General features: G+C 57.6%; 2 protein-coding genes across 3 annotated transcripts in view; one reads left to right on the top strand and one right to left on the bottom strand.

Annotated features, from left to right (window-relative positions):
• TMEM132A (transmembrane protein 132A) overlaps positions 1–2,917 on the top strand; it is a 12,134-nt gene extending 9,217 nt beyond the window's left edge. Inside the window, 3 exon segments of the mRNA XM_053899654.1 lie at positions 397–676; positions 1,038–1,229; positions 1,641–2,917. Of these exon segments, the coding sequence (XP_053755629.1) occupies positions 397–676; positions 1,038–1,229; positions 1,641–2,669 (1,501 nt within the window). The 3' untranslated portion in view covers positions 2,670–2,917.
• SLC15A3 (solute carrier family 15 member 3) lies at positions 2,835–16,242 on the bottom strand. Of its 2 annotated transcripts, none has more exons than XM_019414558.2 (8): positions 15,574–16,242; positions 12,114–12,406; positions 10,113–10,260; positions 8,347–8,457; positions 7,477–7,645; positions 4,995–5,153; positions 3,601–3,756; positions 2,835–3,140 (listed from the first exon to the last, which is right to left on the bottom strand). In XM_019414558.2, exons 1-8 carry the CDS (start codon positions 16,111–16,113, stop codon positions 2,986–2,988), a joined length of 1,731 nt encoding a protein of 576 aa, XP_019270103.2. In that variant the 5' UTR covers positions 16,114–16,242; the 3' UTR covers positions 2,835–2,985. The 2 variants fall into 2 exon arrangements, with proteins under 2 accessions (XP_019270103.2, XP_019270104.2); XM_019414559.2 differs by having other exon boundaries at positions 12,114–12,403.

Below are 16,242 nucleotides of genomic sequence, written 5' to 3'. Positions count from 1 at the left end.
CCCGTTCACTGTTGTGTCCTCAAAGCCTGAGATGGCCCCTAGCTCAGTGAATACTGAGAGTCCCGCCAGAGCCAAAGGTGAGGCTCCTCCTCGCCTCCCCAGGAGCCAAGAGTTCCAGTTAGGAGCAAGAGGGCAAGAGTGGCTTGATGGACAGGCACAGGCACCAGTTAGGAACGGGGTTGTGGCGCCTCACCAGCGGGGAGAAGTGTGACTGTGCTCGAAGAATGGTGCCACCAGTGTGTGTGTGTGTGTGTGTGTGTGTGTGTGTGTGTGTGTGTGTGTGTGTGTGTGTATCTCGCTCTGTCCCTCTCTTGCTCTCCAGTGGGCGGGGCCCTCAGAGGCTGGGGGCGGAGCCCGAGCTGACGCCCCGCCCCCGGGCCCCTCCCCTCCCCACAGGGTGCCGGAGCCCGAAGCTCCCGCGGTTGCAGAGGAGGCGGAGCGGCGCGCCCGAGGCTGCCGCCTGCAGTACCAGCGCGCAGGCGTGCGCTTCCTTGTCCCCTTTGCGGCCCATCCGCTGGACGGCGGCCGCCGCCTCACCTACCTGCTCGGCCCCGATTGGCTGCTGGACGTGTCCCACCTTGTGGCGCCGCACGCGCGCGTGCAGGACCCGCGTGTAGCCTCACTGGAGGGCGGACGCGTCCTGGTGGGCCGGGAGCCCGGTGTCACCTCCATCGAGGTGAGCAGACCCCCTGGCAAGGGTGGAGGTGCCCCCCGGGAGTGTTCATGGGCAGGTATGAGCCCAGTGGGATTGGGGGCTGGGGGAGAATAGGGTGGCCCTGTAATGGGGGATATCCTCCAAGAATGAAGGGCTAGGGGTGGGTGTGTGGGGGCCAGGTCTTGAGAGAGGAGGAAACTGTCCCTGGGCATGGGATTGGGGTCCAGGTATGTATAGGGCATATGGAGTGCAAAGGGTGGGGAAAAGCAGCCCGTGCAGATGCTGGGCCCAGGGCGGAGGGCCCAGGGAGGACCCTCCGTTGACTCAGACCTGTCTGTGTACCTACCACCCCCCACAACTTGTAGCTCCCTCTCACCCTCAGGTGCGTTCCCCACTGTCTGACTCCATCCTGGGGGAGCAGGCATTGGCCGTGACGGATGACAAGGTCTCGGTGCTGGAGCTGCGGGTGCAGCCGGTGATGGGCATCTCACTGGCCCTGAGCCGAGGCACTGCCCACCCCGGGGAGGTCACAGCCACGTGCTGGGCACAGTCAGCCTTTCCCGCCCCAAAGCAGGTGACAGCTGGGGGTCAGGGGGATGAGGTCAACATCTCCAGATGGGGGCTATTGACAGGGGGGTGGGAGGTACCTGGACCCCTCACCTTAGCATTTTCAGAATGAGGTCTGACTGCCCTATAAGGTAGTGAGCTCTCTGCAGCTGGAGGTGACCAAGCAGTGGCTGGCTGGAGTGTGGCAGTGGGAGGTTGATTAGATGGCTCTGAGGACCCTCCCGATGACTCAGACCCCAGGGCTGAGTGGCAGACAGGTGATTGACGCACGTCCCCTCTCTCCCTGTGTTTTGTCCATTTGCCTGTGTCTGTTTTCTCTCTGATCTCTCCTCCGTGTGGCCTGTCTCTGTGGGAGTGGTCTCTGTGTGCATGCGTGCGTGCCCTCGCATGTCTCTGCCTGTGTCCGTGTGCCCCACAGGAGGTGGCCCTCTCCCTTTGGCTGTCCTTCTCTGACCGCACCCTGGCCCCCGCTGAGCTCTACGACCACCATGACCTGGGACTGTCTGTCTCAGCTGAGGAGCCCGGTGCCATCCTGCCAGCCGAGGAGCGGGGCGCCCTGCTCGGGGTGGTGGTGAGTGGGGCGGGTGCCGAGGGGCTGCCCCTGCACGTGGCTCTGCACCCGCCGGAGCCCTGCCGCCGGGGCCGCCACCGTGTGCCGCTGGCCTCCGGCACCGCCTGGCTGGGGCTGCCCCCTGCTCCCACCCTGGCCCCCGCCCTCCCATCCAGCCCTGCCCGGAGCTCTCCAGCCACGGAGGCCAGCACGGGCCGTAAACGATGGGAGGCGGGCGGTGTTGGGGACAGGGGGGGCGTGAGGGGCAAGTTTGAGCTGGCAGAGGAGGAGGCCGGAGGGGAGGAGGAGGAGGAGGAGGAAGCAGAGGAGATGGTCCCCGCCCCTCAGCGGGTCACCGACCTAGAGCTGGGCATGTACGCTCTGCTGGGCATCTTCTGTCTGGCCATCCTCATCTTCCTGGTCAACGGTGTGGTCTTCGTGCTGCGCTACCAGCGCAAGGAGCCCCCCGACGGCGCCGCCGACCCCGCCTCCCCCCAGCCCCACAACTGGGTCTGGCTGGGCACTGACCAGGAGGAACTGAGCCGCCAGCTGGACCGGCAGTCCCCCGGCCTGCCCAAGGGGGAGGGGGGCTGCCCCTGCGAGAGTGGGGGAGGAGGGGAGGCCCTGACCCTGGCCCAGGCCCCCTCCGGGGGCACCGCCGGCTCCTCGAGCACCCTGGCCCGGAAGGAAGCCGGGGGGCGGCGGAAGCGCGTGGAGTTTGTGACGTTTGCGCCAGCCCCCCCAGCCCAGCCGCCTGAGGAGCCCGTGGGGGCCCCTGCCGTGCAGTCCATCCTGGTGGCCGGCGAGGAGGACATCCGCTGGGTATGTGAGGACATGGGACTGAAGGACCCCGAGGAGCTGCGCAGCTACATGGAGAGGATCCGGGGCAGCTCCTGACCCCTCCCCGCCTGCCCGGCCTGCCCGGCCCAGCACCATCGGCCGCCAGCCCCGGCAGCCTCCTGCCCACCCTCTGGTGCTCGCTGATCCAAGTCCCCCGCCTGGTCACTCGAATGGACTCCCACCCAGGCCCCCTCTGCCCTGACCCCCCATCATGGACCATGCTCGTGAGGAAGGGCTTATGCCCCTTATTTATGGGAACCATTTCATCCTAATGTCGGGTACAGAATAAACTCAAGGAACCCCCACCTGGGACTGCTGCTGTCTGTGTCCTGGGGAGAGAAGCGAGGGGTCGGGGGGGAGGGGGGCGGCGTGCTCAGCCCCTATCCCTGCTGGGACAGCTTTGAGAGACTGGGCCCTGAGCTGCCCTCTCGTAGCGACCAGCGATCCAGATAAACAGGAGGGCCGTGGCAGCCTGAATGCTGGCCAGGAGGAAAAAGTAGAGGTCCATTCGGCAATTGTTGATGTTCCCTGGGGAAAAGGAGGGGTTGGCATTTGGGTTGGGTCGGGCAGGGCTCCCCTGGGACTGGCCGCTGAGAAGGTGCGGGCAGTGGGCGGGCAGACAGCCCTCTAGCATCTGGCCTGTTTCCTGTGGCTTCTGTAACTCCCTGGTTGCTAGCTATTCTTTACGGGGCTTAAAACACCAACACAACAGGGAAAGGTAAAGGTGGCCCTTCAGCCAGAATGACAGACTTCCAGATGCAGGAAGGAGCCTTGGAGGCCTGCTGAGTACACGGGTTCCTTTTTGACAGTTAGGGAAACTGAGGCCCAACGTGGGGAAGCCACATTGTGGGCGACTGGCCAAGTCTGGGCTAGAACCCGGTTCTCCCGAGTCCAGCCTGCGAATTTTCATTCTGCCCGGGGTCAAGTCACTTAGCAGCTGCCACGACCCTTCTGAGCCTCCCACCCCCAGGGAGGGCCCCACACTCACCGAAGTCCTTGGGGCAGTACAGCCAGCCCCCTGGCAGTGACAGGAGTGCCACGAGGCTGGAGCCCAAGAGTGAGCCCACTCCTGACAGGCAGAAGAAGATGCCCATGATGGCACCCTGCATGGAGCGAGGAGCCTCCGAGTAGGCAAACTCCAGGCCTGCAGAGGGAGGGGGGTGGGATCAGGCCGGTGGAGAGGCAGAGACGGAGTCCGAGGCCCCCAGCCCACACTCAACAAGCCCCCACCCTGGCCTCCCTGGCAGGACCGCCCACTACGTGGCTAGGACGACACCCATGCACCACCGACCCCTTGCCTCCGCCCTGCTCGTCTGTTCCCCTCCACCTGGACGCCCCCACATTGCTCTGTCTCCCCTCCTCCTCTTCCCTCTGCCCTGGACCAAACTGCAGACATGGTTATTTCCTGCCCAGCCTCTGCAAACGCCTCTTAAACTCCCCTGCCTCCTGTCTTCCTCCTCACACACTCAGATGGGTCTAAAACACGTCTAATGGGATCCTTTCCCTGCAAAAGTCTCCTACACTGGGTGTGTGTGTGTGAGACTATGGCCCCCAGAAGAAACTTCAACATCCAGGTTTGGCCCTGCACCTCCCAGCCTTCCGGATACTCCCCACAAAGCTCAGCTCTTTGCCAATGCTGTTCCCCTGCCTGTGACCTCCTTCCTGCCACCTGCTGAGTCCTGCCCCCGCTGCCCACCTGCCTCCTCCCCACCTCGTCCCCGGGCTTTCCCAACACCCTAGGGTCCCTTCCACAGTCCTCCACTGGGTTTACCGTCTGGGTGATGCCTCCCAATTCTGAGTCCCCTCCCCGAGCCTAGCCCTGGCCGGCAGCTGAGTAAGCTGCTCCCTGGCTGAGTGAAGAGCCCACGCCCACCCTACGGCTCTGGCTCACAGCCCGGCCGGGGAGACAAACACGTGCTGCCTTTCTGACAACGCAGCACCCCATGTGCCGGGACAGACATTGGCAACAGGAGGAGAGAACGACTCCCTCTGCCTGGGGGGCCTCGGAAAAGGCCATACGGAGAAACTGGCATTTAGGCTCAGAAGGGAAGGGGAAATGGTTGTTCACTGTGAACCTGAGGCAGAGGGAACAGCAAATGCACAGACCCGGGGGATGAAGAACACGGCACCAGGGACTGTGTGGGAAGTCCTTACGGGAGCGTCTTAATCCCCTCCAAATCTGCAGGGCCCATCACGGTGCCCGGCACAAACCAGATGCTGGGAAGTCCCCACTGGGTAAAGGCAGCCCCACTTAGGGAACCTGGCCTTCCTCCACCCGCACGAACCCGAGAAGCTGTGGCCGTGAGGCCGTTGACTTGGCCCGAGGCGGCACCAGGCAGAGCCCATCACTGGTGCGAGAGCAGGGGGAGGGGTCCAGCATACCTGGGATACTGGCAAAAATCTCACTGATCCCGATGAGCAGGTACTGAGGGACCTGCCACCAGATGGACAGAGGTGCTGCGTAGTACACATTCTTCCCGATCTGCTGGGACACCGTCTCGTTCCGATGGATGTACTGTAAACGCTCCATCTCTAGGCCTCCTGGAGTGGGGGGAAGGGGGGGACTGGAGTCAGGCCCACTGTGGGCAGCTTAGCCCATGGCAGAGCTTGGCATGTAGTAGGTATTCACTAGGTAGCCGAAGACTGAGCAGCAGGTAAGGAAGAGGATACTGGCCCAGGGGCAGGGTGGAGGTCCCAGATCTGAGTTTCAACCCTTTGATTTTTGCCTTGGCTGCTAGGAAGCTCAGAAGAGGTTTTGTAGTCATTCACAGGGACAACTTGCATTAATTGAGAGCCTGTTATGTGCTAGGCATAATCCAGTGAAGAAATGGGCAGAAGTCATGAATAGACACTTTTCTAAAGAAGACATCCAGATGGCCAACAGGCACATGAAACGATGCTCAACATCACTCCTCATCGGGGAAATACAAATCAAAACCACACTGAGATATCACCTCACCCTGATCGGAGTGGCTAAAATGAACAAATCAGGAGACTATAGATGCTGGTGAGGATGTGGAGAAACAGGAACCCTCTTGCCCTGTTGGTGGGAATGCAAACTGGTGCAGCCGCTCTGGAAAACAGTGTGGAGGTTCCTCAAAAAATTAAAAATAGATCCACCCTATGACCCAGCAATAGCACTGCTAGGAATTTACCCGAGGGATACAGGAGTGCTGATGCATAGGGGCACTTGTACCCCAACGTTTATAGCAGCACTCTCAACAATAGCCAATTCATGGAAAAAGCCTAAATGTCCATCAACTGACAAATGGATAAAGAAGTTTGGTTTATATATACAATGGTATACTACTTGGCAATGAGAAAGTGAAATCTGGCCTTTTGTAGCAACACGGATGGAACTGGAGAGTATTATGCTAAGTGAAATAAGTCAGGCAGAGAAAGACAGATACCATACGTTTTCACTCATATGTGGATCCTGAGAAACTCAACAGAAGACCCGGGGGTGAGGAGAACAAGGGGGAAAAATGTTACAGAGAGGGAAGGAGGCAAAGCATAAGAGATGCTTAAATACTGAGAATAAACTGAGGGTTGATGGGGGGTGGGAGGGAGGGGAGGGTGGGTGATGGGCATTGAGGAGGGCACCTGTTGGGATGAGCCCTGGGTGTTGTATGGAAACCAATTTGACAATAAATTTCGTATTTAAAAAAATAATATGCAGTCTTGCATATGAGATAAAATAAAATTAATTAAATAAAAAATAAAATTAAAAAAAAAATGAGGTTAAGCACCCAGCCCACAGTTACGCAGCTAATGAGTAGCTGGGGCTGGATTTGAGAGCCCCGGTGTGTCTGATTTCGCTGCTGGCCCCGTTTCCGTGCGACCACACGACTTGTGTCCACTTGCAGGATCAAGTGTTACAGAATGGTTTTCTAACCTGGCTTGCAAAGCTTCATTTTCTCTCCTTCCCCTTCTCTGCTTAGGAGGCAGCTGTGCTGTAGTGGAACGAACGCTGGATGTGGTGTTGGGTGACTCAGGTTCCAATCCTGGCCCTGCCACGCTGGCTAGCTGTGTGACCTTGGGTAAACCACGTAAGCTCTCTGAGACCCAGTGCTCACGTGCAAGGAGTGAGAACAAAATTCCCGGGGTTGCTTTGACGATGAAACAGGACAGGGTGCATTAAAGCACGGCACCGAAAAGAAACGTGGTTTGGTTTTCATCCTTGTTAACACGATACTGTTTATCGAGCTTGAATTCCCCCCTGCCTCCTACCTGTGATCCAGGCACAGTACTGGGGGTTTCCCCAGAACACTCCTGCTAGACTACATTCCGTGAGGGCGGAGGCCCGGTCCTGCACCAGGGCTGAATCCCCATTGTATCCCCATTGAGAAGATGGCACTCACAGACGCTAAGTAACTTCAGAACCATTCAGTTTCTAATTGAAAAGGACTCAGGTTTGTGCAGTAGCACAAAAGGCTTCTTGACCATTTTATAAATGGCTGCAAATCCTTTAGAACTGGAGGAAAGGAGAGAATAAATGATAAATTCTTTCTTTTTTTTTTTAAGTGGCTGAGTGTCTGAAACATTCATCGAGCCCATTGACTGGGTGCCCATGGGCACCAAATGAAAAAGAAAGAAAGAACCCTGGCTTTAGGGAACTTCCATCCCACTGAACACCTTATTCCCTCTCTTGGCCTGAGTTTCTTCACTCGTTAGGACGAGGGGAGGCTGGACTGGAGGAGGAGGGTCCCCTTCAGCTCACGCCCTCTGGGAAGCCAAGGTGGCATCCGTGGCAGGAAGGTGTTCTTGGCCCCGGGCCCACGGCTCCAGCATTAGCCCGAAATGGAGCCAGCCTCCCCCGACCCCAGACAAAGGCCAGCTTCCCTCCCAGAGTCCCTCCACTCACCTGCCACAACCACGGAGGCAAAACCAAAGAACATCCCCAGTGCCATCTTCTGCAGGGCCGAGGGCAACAGCTGGCAACGCAGCAGTAAAGGGTCGAGCAAATGATCCTTCACGGGCACCAGGATCAGCACCACCACGACGTTGGCCAGGAGGAGCCAGGCTTCCGGGATCTGGGCGAGAGGGAGCCAAGCAAGGCAGGCTAGCGGAGCAGAAAGGGCTCTGGGCCGGAGTTGGGAGAACTGGCCTCCAGACTGTCCCTGGGTGGGCCAGGGTCGGCCCTCTCCCCTCTCTGAAATGCACATTCCTCAGCTGTGGAAATCGCTGATGGGGTTAGATCAGGGAGGGCAGATGGGTTCCTCTAAGTCTACCAATGGGGAGCGGCTGCCTGGTACATTCTTGGGCCTAGCACGAAAACATGTCAAGGTTCATCAGTGATGTCTTCCCTGGGCAGGGAACAAAGGTATAGCGGCCAATGTCATTTAGCTGCCAGTTCCTAGGACCTTTGATGAGTCTTTGGGATGCCAAAGAACTGGTTTGGAAAGTCCCGGTAGAAGGCAGACATCTGGGCATCCGGGGGTCCCCGAGAGTGAGGGGACTCAGGATAGAACTGAGGGTCCCTGGCGCGTCTATCTGAGGGCCTGGCGGAGACGGGTGGGAGCAAAGCCGGCCTGAATTCTTCCGAGCAGTTGAGCATCTTGGCAGGATGCCTGGGCTGGGGCACAGCTTTACCCATCCCCCAGGCGCTTTTCCCGTTCCCTGAGGACCCCCTGCCCCCTGGGTGTGGAAGCTGCTTCGTTTCCTTCTCTTCTCGGAGGAGGAGGCACCCAGCGGGGCCTGAAGTGGGGGGCTGGACGCCCACGTGGTCTCTTACCTTGTAGCTGCTGCCCTCGGCTCTCAGAGCCACGGAACTGTTGGACGGGTACTCAGGGAAAATGTTCGGGATGTGGAGGTGAAGACCTTGCAGGACATACGTGGACTGCATCTGCCAAGAGAGGTGGAGGCCTCACCTTCAGGCCGGGAGACTCCCAGCTCCCAGAGGGCCATTCTGCAGCCGAGCTCCCCGCGGTCCCCTCCCCCAGCCTGGGTTGGGGGGAGGGGAGCGGGGAGCTGATCTCCCTCCCCTCCATCCTCCTCGGGGAGCCAGGCCCCGTAGGGGAGCTTCCTGTCTTCCTGCGCTCTGCTCCCAGGCCTGTGCGTTGCGTGTGCAGCCTTGTCCCAGAGCCTGGGCACAGCTGGTCCGACTCACATTTGTGTCTCCAGGGCCTGGCACAGAGCGGGCGTGGATAAGTGGTTGTTGACGTAGGGAAGATAATGACATGGCTGTCCCCGCGGGGAGCTGGCATTTGACACCGAGGCCAGGCTGAGTCCCACAGGCTGACACAGCACAGACGCCGCATAGGCACGAACCCACCAGAATGGCACTGGACACGGGTGCAGGAGCAGGCTCCCGGGGGGGGCCCACCGCCCACTGATACCCACAGGTATCACCCCTTTGGTTGCCGTATAACACAGGGGATTGTATAACACACAATCCCACAGGAGGGGCAGGGGAGGGCACTTGGGTCGCTCAGGACCACGGCTATTTACCTGGTGGTATGTAGGATGTCAATATTCTGACAACCAGTATGACTGACAGTCAGCCACGGGCACCTGCACCCCATGTCCTGTCCCATCATGGACACCTTCCCTGTGCCACCCCCAAGTAGCAGGCTGGCCCTGCACAGCCCCCATCTTCTGTAACTCGAAACAAGCTTCTTACGAAGGGGATATGGAAGGCGATGACCTTGTGGTCTGGAGGGTAGAGGCTGGGGTAGGCTGCTGTCCACCCTGTGCGCACACACACGCACACACACACACACACACACACACACACGCACTGCTAACCTTCCCCTCAGGAAATGGTGGGGAGTAGTAGCTCTCTAACCTGGCTGAGTACCAGCATCAGTTTCTTATTCTTAGAGACTTCCCCCAGCGGTTCTCTTTCAGGGGTCTGGGGTAGGACATGGAATCCGTTTTTTTAAAGCTCTGCAGGTGGTTGTGAGACCACTGGGGTGGGGGATCACTGCTGCCATGTATTCAACCTTCGCCCCTAGCTGGCCGGGAGGCATTGAGCAACGGGCACACCTTCTCTGGGCCTCAGATGCCACGGCCGAGAATCTGAATGCCGTAGAGCTGTTACAGCCTCGAAGCCACCTGTTTTATACATGAGGCCCAGACAGATGGGGGTGACATTCACGTCATGGGGCCTCAGACCTGTCTCCAGAGTTCCTCATGCTATTAATTATCAGGATGGTGGGCCCGGGAAGGGGGGGCACCTGGGCGGTTCAGTCGGTTGAGCATCTGACTTCGGCCCAGGTCATGATCTCGTGGTTTGTGAGTTCGAGCCCCACATCAGGTTCTCTCCTGTCAGCACAGAGCCCATTTCGGATCCTCTGTCCCCACCTCTCTCTCTGCCCCTCTCTCTCTCTCTCAAAAATAAACATTTAAAAATTATCAAGATGGCTTTGCACCAGGCCCCATGTAGCCCCAGTTCACTCTGTGAACCCCTGACCCCCTTTTCACATGCTCCGTGAGAGCCGAGCCCAGTCGGGGGACTGGGGAGCCAGTGTCGCCAGGACGAAAGGTCAGGACACTCACCTGGAAGTACACCATCCAGTAGGGCACCAGGGTCACCATGACGGGCAAGATCTTCACCAGAACCTGGAAGTTGGCCATGTCCTCTTGCGGGGTGGGGCCGGGCTGGGGAGACCTCTGCGCAGGCAGCGTTTGGGTGCCTTGAGAGTCTCTGTGGGGCCACGGCAGCAAATAAAATAGCAACCATCATCACCACCGCCACGGCCATCGCCAGCCCCTAATTTAATCTTGCTCCCCTCTCACCAGTGACCGTAGCCATCACCTCCAAAATGACCCACCTCCTCCCTCCACCAGGAGCACCACCTTCCCCAGCCTCAGCATCCTCACCGTTATCGTCGTTAGGGAGACGATCGCCCCCCAGAGCCAGCCTCCCGCAGTGCTCACTACACTCCCAGTCACCGTCCTCCCTATTACCTCCTCTCTCACGCAGGTGGCTGATCAAGACCCATCCCACCCGAGCCGTGGCCCCGTGGTCCCGGAGAAAGTAGACCAGTGACTGTGGCGAGCGGAGTCTTGGGGGATTTTTGGCTCGCAGCATCAGTTTTCAGTGGGAAGCAGGGAAGTCCCTGTCCAAGCCTGACTCAGAGAGGCTGGCCCAGGTTTGATACGCCCCCCAAAAACCCTGCTTGCTGTCTCCAAGTCCAGACTCCTCCACAGGCAACATTACAGCCCTCTCCCTACCGGATGAGGAGGGAGGGAGCAGAGAGGTAGGGGTGCAAGGGAAGTGATCGGGGAAACAGGATAGATCAACCACTGCTATGACCTTTGCCCTTTGCCGCATCCTTTGAAAATTAAAACTTTTCCTTAATGCTTATTTATTTGGGGGGGGGGGGGGAGAGGGGCAAAGAGAGAGGGAGACAGAGAACCCGAAGCCGGGTCAGGCTCTGAGCTGTCAGCACAGAGCCTGACACGGGACTCGAACCCACGAACCGCAAGATCTGAGCCTTTGAGATGCCAAAAGGGATAACACCAGTGTGGTCATTTCCAAAGAAGGGCCACCATCACCTTCTCCCCTCCCAGTATGTGATGACACTCTTCCACTAATGGGTGATTAGTTCCCCTGCCCTTGAATCTGGGCCAGCCGTGTAGCTGTGCTGACCAAAGGAATGAGCAGAGGTGATGCTCTGGGATTTCAAGCCTCCTGAAGGACCAACAGCTCCTGCTTCCTTCCCTTTGGAACATTCTCTCTTGGAAAGCTCCCTCCTCTGGCAACCCAGACACCTTGTTGTGGCAAGCTCCAGCCACAGGCGTGAGGCCCCATGTCTGTGCTGACACCTCAGAGCCTGGAGCCTGCTTCGGATTCTGTGCCTCCCTCTCTCTCTGCCCCACCCCTCCTTTCTAAAATAAATAAAATAAACGTTAATTTTTTTTTTTTAATTTTAAAACAAAACCCCACAGCAATGCACCAGCTTGGAAAAACATGTTCCGCACCTTTCCCGCCTCGATCCCACCGACAGGATCTGTAACTGGCTCCAAGGCCTCCAAGTCGGCTTGGCGTAAGCAGCCAATTAACTTAGGAAGGAGAAGAGCAAAAGGAAGGCATCGTGCATTTGCAAGATCAAGAACCTCCCTCCCTGGGATGCCGGCTAGTGGAGTAGGAGCAAGTTTGGCTGACTTCTTAGACGTTCTCATACCTAATGTCAGGGTGGTGTTGTATCCCAACAGCCTTTGCTGGTACTATCTCCGTCATCACCGCCTCCCCTGCCACGGTCGGTCGCCATTGATTCGCTAACAAACACCGCCACCTCTACCTTCACAGGCACCGACACCGTCAGGACCATTAACATCCTCTCACTTTCTACAGTTCACCCACTGCAGTATCACCACCCAGCACCTTGACCTCCGTCACAGTGGGCAGCTCTGGTCCCCGGAGAGCAGGTTGTCATAAAGGGTTACCGCGGGAGGTGGAGCGGAATGTTCTTCCAACTGGACTGCGCCTCCCCGGGAGAAGCCCCGCCCTTCCCCAGGCTCCGCGGCCCCCTTCGCCACGAGCCCTCTCCTCACCTGGTGGAGTGTCGGTGCCACAGCCGGGGACAGCAGTTTTGGAGAGCAAGTTTAAGCATGGAGGACACTTGGCTGCCTGTGGGGGGCTTGGTGATGAAGATGGGGGTGGCAAAGAGGAAGATGAAGAAGGCCAGGCCCACGCAGCCCACGGTGATGCCGTAGCCCAGCAGGAAGTTGACGTTCTGTTGGATAAAGGCCACCACCAGCAGCGACATCACGGCACCCACGTTGATACTCCAATAAAGCCAGTTGAAGAAGCGGCGACTGGCATGGCGGCCAAGATCCATCACCTGCTGGGCAGGCGTGAGGGTAAGGGCCCAGGAGGTCCAGGGGCACCCCGCCACGATGTGCCTGCGCCCCCTTTCCCACAGAGGCACTTCCTGGGTCAGTGGGTGAACATTCCAGCACTTTCCTACCCCCGGATCACTAACTAGACACTCAATAAATATCTATGCATTGAATGAATAAACCTTTCCCTTGGGAGTCACTTGTTAATGACCAGGACATTTGGCACAGCTGTTTTTTCATGCTCGCGGCTCACGGCGCCTTTTTATGTTCACCAAGTAGCGCACACAACAGATGTCTGATGCCACTTTGCTCGTTTCCGGTTGATTTCTCCCTTTGTCTTTGACTGAACAACCTTTATACGCATCACCTTTGTAATCGGAAGAAGGCCAATAAAGATCAGGTCTGTTCCGCATTATTAAATATGATGTACGCATCTTACTGAAAAAACAGTTAAAAGTCTAATTGAGAATCTCCTCTGCAACTTGGAGATGCAGAGTTTTCTATTCTGGCTCATCCCTTCCCCTCGACTCGCTCCCTCTGGTATACGGGCAGTCAAACAAGGTTGGCATATCAGCGAAAACAGAGGTGGGCTTGGACACAGCCCCAAGAGAGGGTTCTGGCCTGGTGAGAAAACAAAACAAAACAAAACAAAAAAACAAAACCAGGCCCCCCAGCAAGGGCAGAAGGACTGAAAGTCTTTACCCAGGATTTGGATCAATCTGCAACAGTCAGGCCCCAGGCCCCCTTCCGGTCTGCTGGCTCGGGTCAGCTGCACTGACTGATCCCACCTCTCCCAGACCCCGGTCCCAGTTCTGACTCTGTAGATCTGGGGCAGGGACCAGGCGTCTGCATTTCTAAAAGGCAGTGAGGACTAGAGGTCAGTTCTCTAGGTGATTCTGTGCACATTACACCCGTCGCCCTTTCAACAAACCGCCACATCTCAAAACCCAAAAAAAAGCTCTTTTTGTCAAGCTTTACTTTCTGTAACTGCGTGGGGGGAAAAAGTATGTATTTTGCTCCTTTTCCAAATATAAAATTAGAGTCCATACGGATGCATCCCCTCGGAGGTTCTGAGGGGTCCTCTCGGCAATGGAGAAGGAGGGGCCTGTCCACTCAACGAGAATTTTTGCTGTCGACTTTCAAGCAGAAAATTAAATAAGTCCTATTACGTGCAGCCACTTCCATTTAGTCATTGGAAGTAAATGAATACGACAATTGCAACTCTAAGGGGAAGACCAGCAGCCCATTCAGGATATAAATGAGCTCTCCCAAAATGAGCACTTTGTCAAGAATGATGGATGGCCCTTTCTGAAATCAGCAAGGGTGTTCAAACCGCAGCTCCTGGGTATGGCTGTCTGCCAGATGCTGCCAACTTTTCCCACCCACACATCCTTCATCTGACCGCCCCCCTAAATTCTGCAGCAGCCCCTTACCGCTCTGATGTACCTACTCCTGTCACCCCCATCCACTCTCCACCGCAGCCAGAGACATTTTTAAAGAACTCAAATCCAGTGAGGTCCACCCCTGCCTGAAACCATTTCAGTGTTTCCAGCCTGTCCTACGTCAGGTTTGGACCCCAGGGGGCAGCCTCCCAGTCTGGCTTTGCCCCACCCAAAGGCCAAGCTCAGAAAACAGGAGAATGTTCGAGAGCAGTTATCACTGTTGATGTCACTGGAGTTCTGCCACCAGGTGGAAGGAGAGACAGGGGGCACTGGATGGCTGAGGCTCTCTGGAGGTCAGTGAGGTCAAGGGCACAGATTAAGGGCCCCTGGCAGTATACCAGATGTCAGTGAAAGAGTACAACGAAGGGAAGAAGAGGGATTCCTATTGGTCGATGTTGGGGATCTCCTAGTCTGAAGGCAGGTCGACAGCATCCAAGGACTGGACAGGCTGCCCAGGGGGCACTGAGTCCCCCATCACCAAAGAATCCAAACAGGCCGGATGAGGAAGTCCTTGGCAAGGACACTGGAATTGTGGATGCCAGCTGGATGCAATGATTCTTTTTAAAATGTCACCCTTTATGGTGGTGAATACATACAATGAAAGAACATTTGAAAAACAGAGACAGTGAGGGAAAAGTACAATTAGCCCAGTGGCCTGACCACTGCTACAGTTTTTTTTCCTGTTTCCCGTTTTAGCTGATTCCCGGTCTTTTTTCCTATGGAAGGGCTGGAAGGCTGCCCTCCGGGCTATAATCACATTCTGCATGCAGTTCTGCCTCGATTTGGCTCACTAACACCATAGCTGGTTTAATCATATTACATATTACTTAAAATTATTGTCTAACATCCTACTGAGGAAAGCTATGAAAACATAGCCACGTGGTTAGGCATTTACTCATTTGTTTAGTAAATATTTACTGAATTTCTCCTATGTGCCATGCTCTGTCCAAAAGCATACAGAGAAACACTCATCAGTTAAAATATTTGCCCCAATGCTCCTGGGTAGTGAGTAGCAGAGCTGGGATCTGGACAAACTGGCTTGAACCAACCTTTGCACTGCTGGTGAGGTAGAGGCTTTCTCCTTCCCTAACCCCCCCTCCCCCCCACCCCTATAACACATAAAGATGGGGCTCATGGGGGCGCCTGGGTGGCTCAGTCTGTTAAGCCTCCCACTCTTGGTTTCTGTTCAGGTCATGATCTCACAGCTTCGTAGGTTCGAGCCCCATAACAGAGGCTGCGCTGACAGCACAGAGCCCGCTTGGGATTCTCTCTCTCCCTCTCTATCTGCCCTTCCCCCCGCCCCTCAAAATAAATAAATAAACTTTAAAAAAATATGGGGCTCATGGTGGGGCCTGAAGTCCAGCTTCCCACTCTTTGATCTGCTCTCTGTGTGACCTTGGACAGGTTGATCAATATCCCCAAACCTCAGTGTCCTCACCTGTAAAATGGACACAATAATACCACCTACCTCCGGGATAGTTAAGAGAATTAAAGGAGTTACAACAGTGAAGGTGGCTCGTGGAGAAAAGCAACTACCCGCTACGGTTATCGCCATCGTGGCCATCGTGACTGTTAGAGTTGGCTCCCCCCGCCCCTTTTCTTTCGAATAAGGAAACCGGGCGCAGAGTGGGGAAGTGGTTTGCCCGAGGTCTCCCCTGGCTCCCGGTCTCAGCCCCCACGAACCCCGCGGGCCCCGCGCGTCGCCTGGGCCTCTGCCAGCCGCCACTCACCTGGTCGGCCCCGAAGGAGGTGAGGTTGCTCCGGATGGAGCTGGCGGCCAGGGCGAGCAGCAGCAGCCCCGAGTAGAGCGTGGGCGCGCAGTACAGGGTGGGCGAGGCGCGCGGGCAGTCCGGCGACGGGCAGGCGGGCCCCAGCGGCGACTCGGGCACCTCCCCGCAGAAGGAGCGGCGGCCGTCGAGGAAGGCGGTGGCGGCCAGCAGGCTGGAGGCGGACAGGTAGAGCAGCAGGCTGAGCGCGATGGCGCGGTGGCGGCCCAGGTAGGCGTCGGCCAGCCAGCCGCCCACGGGCGCCAGCAGGTAGGACGCGCCCAGGAAGACGAGCGCCGCGCGGGACGCCTGCTGCCCGTCCCAGTGGAAGCGGGCGCTGTTGAGGTAGAGCACCAGGTTGGCCGAGACGCCGAAGAAGGCGGCGCGCTCCAGCGCCTCCACCAGCAGCACCGCGGCCGCCGCCGTCCGCCGCCACCGTCGGGGCCCCCGCGGCCTGCGCGCCAGCAGCGGCCGGCGCTCCTCCCGGGCGCGCGGCGGGGGCATCCTCCACCTGCGGCCCCCGAACGGGCGGCCCTCCCTTCTCACCCGCTGTGGCTCACCCCCTCTCCCCCTCTGTCTCCCTGACCCCTCTGCCTGGTTTTCCCCTTGCCGCCTCTGCGGCTACCCGGTCTC

Source organism: Panthera pardus, unplaced genomic scaffold, assembly GCF_024362965.1.
Source record: "Panthera pardus isolate Hobbes unplaced genomic scaffold, ASM2436296v1 HiC_scaffold_12, whole genome shotgun sequence".
Classification (NCBI taxonomy): Eukaryota; Metazoa; Chordata; class Mammalia; order Carnivora; family Felidae; genus Panthera; species Panthera pardus.
Note: the sequence above shows the minus strand (reverse complement) of the source record. Positions and strands in the feature narration are given on the sequence as shown.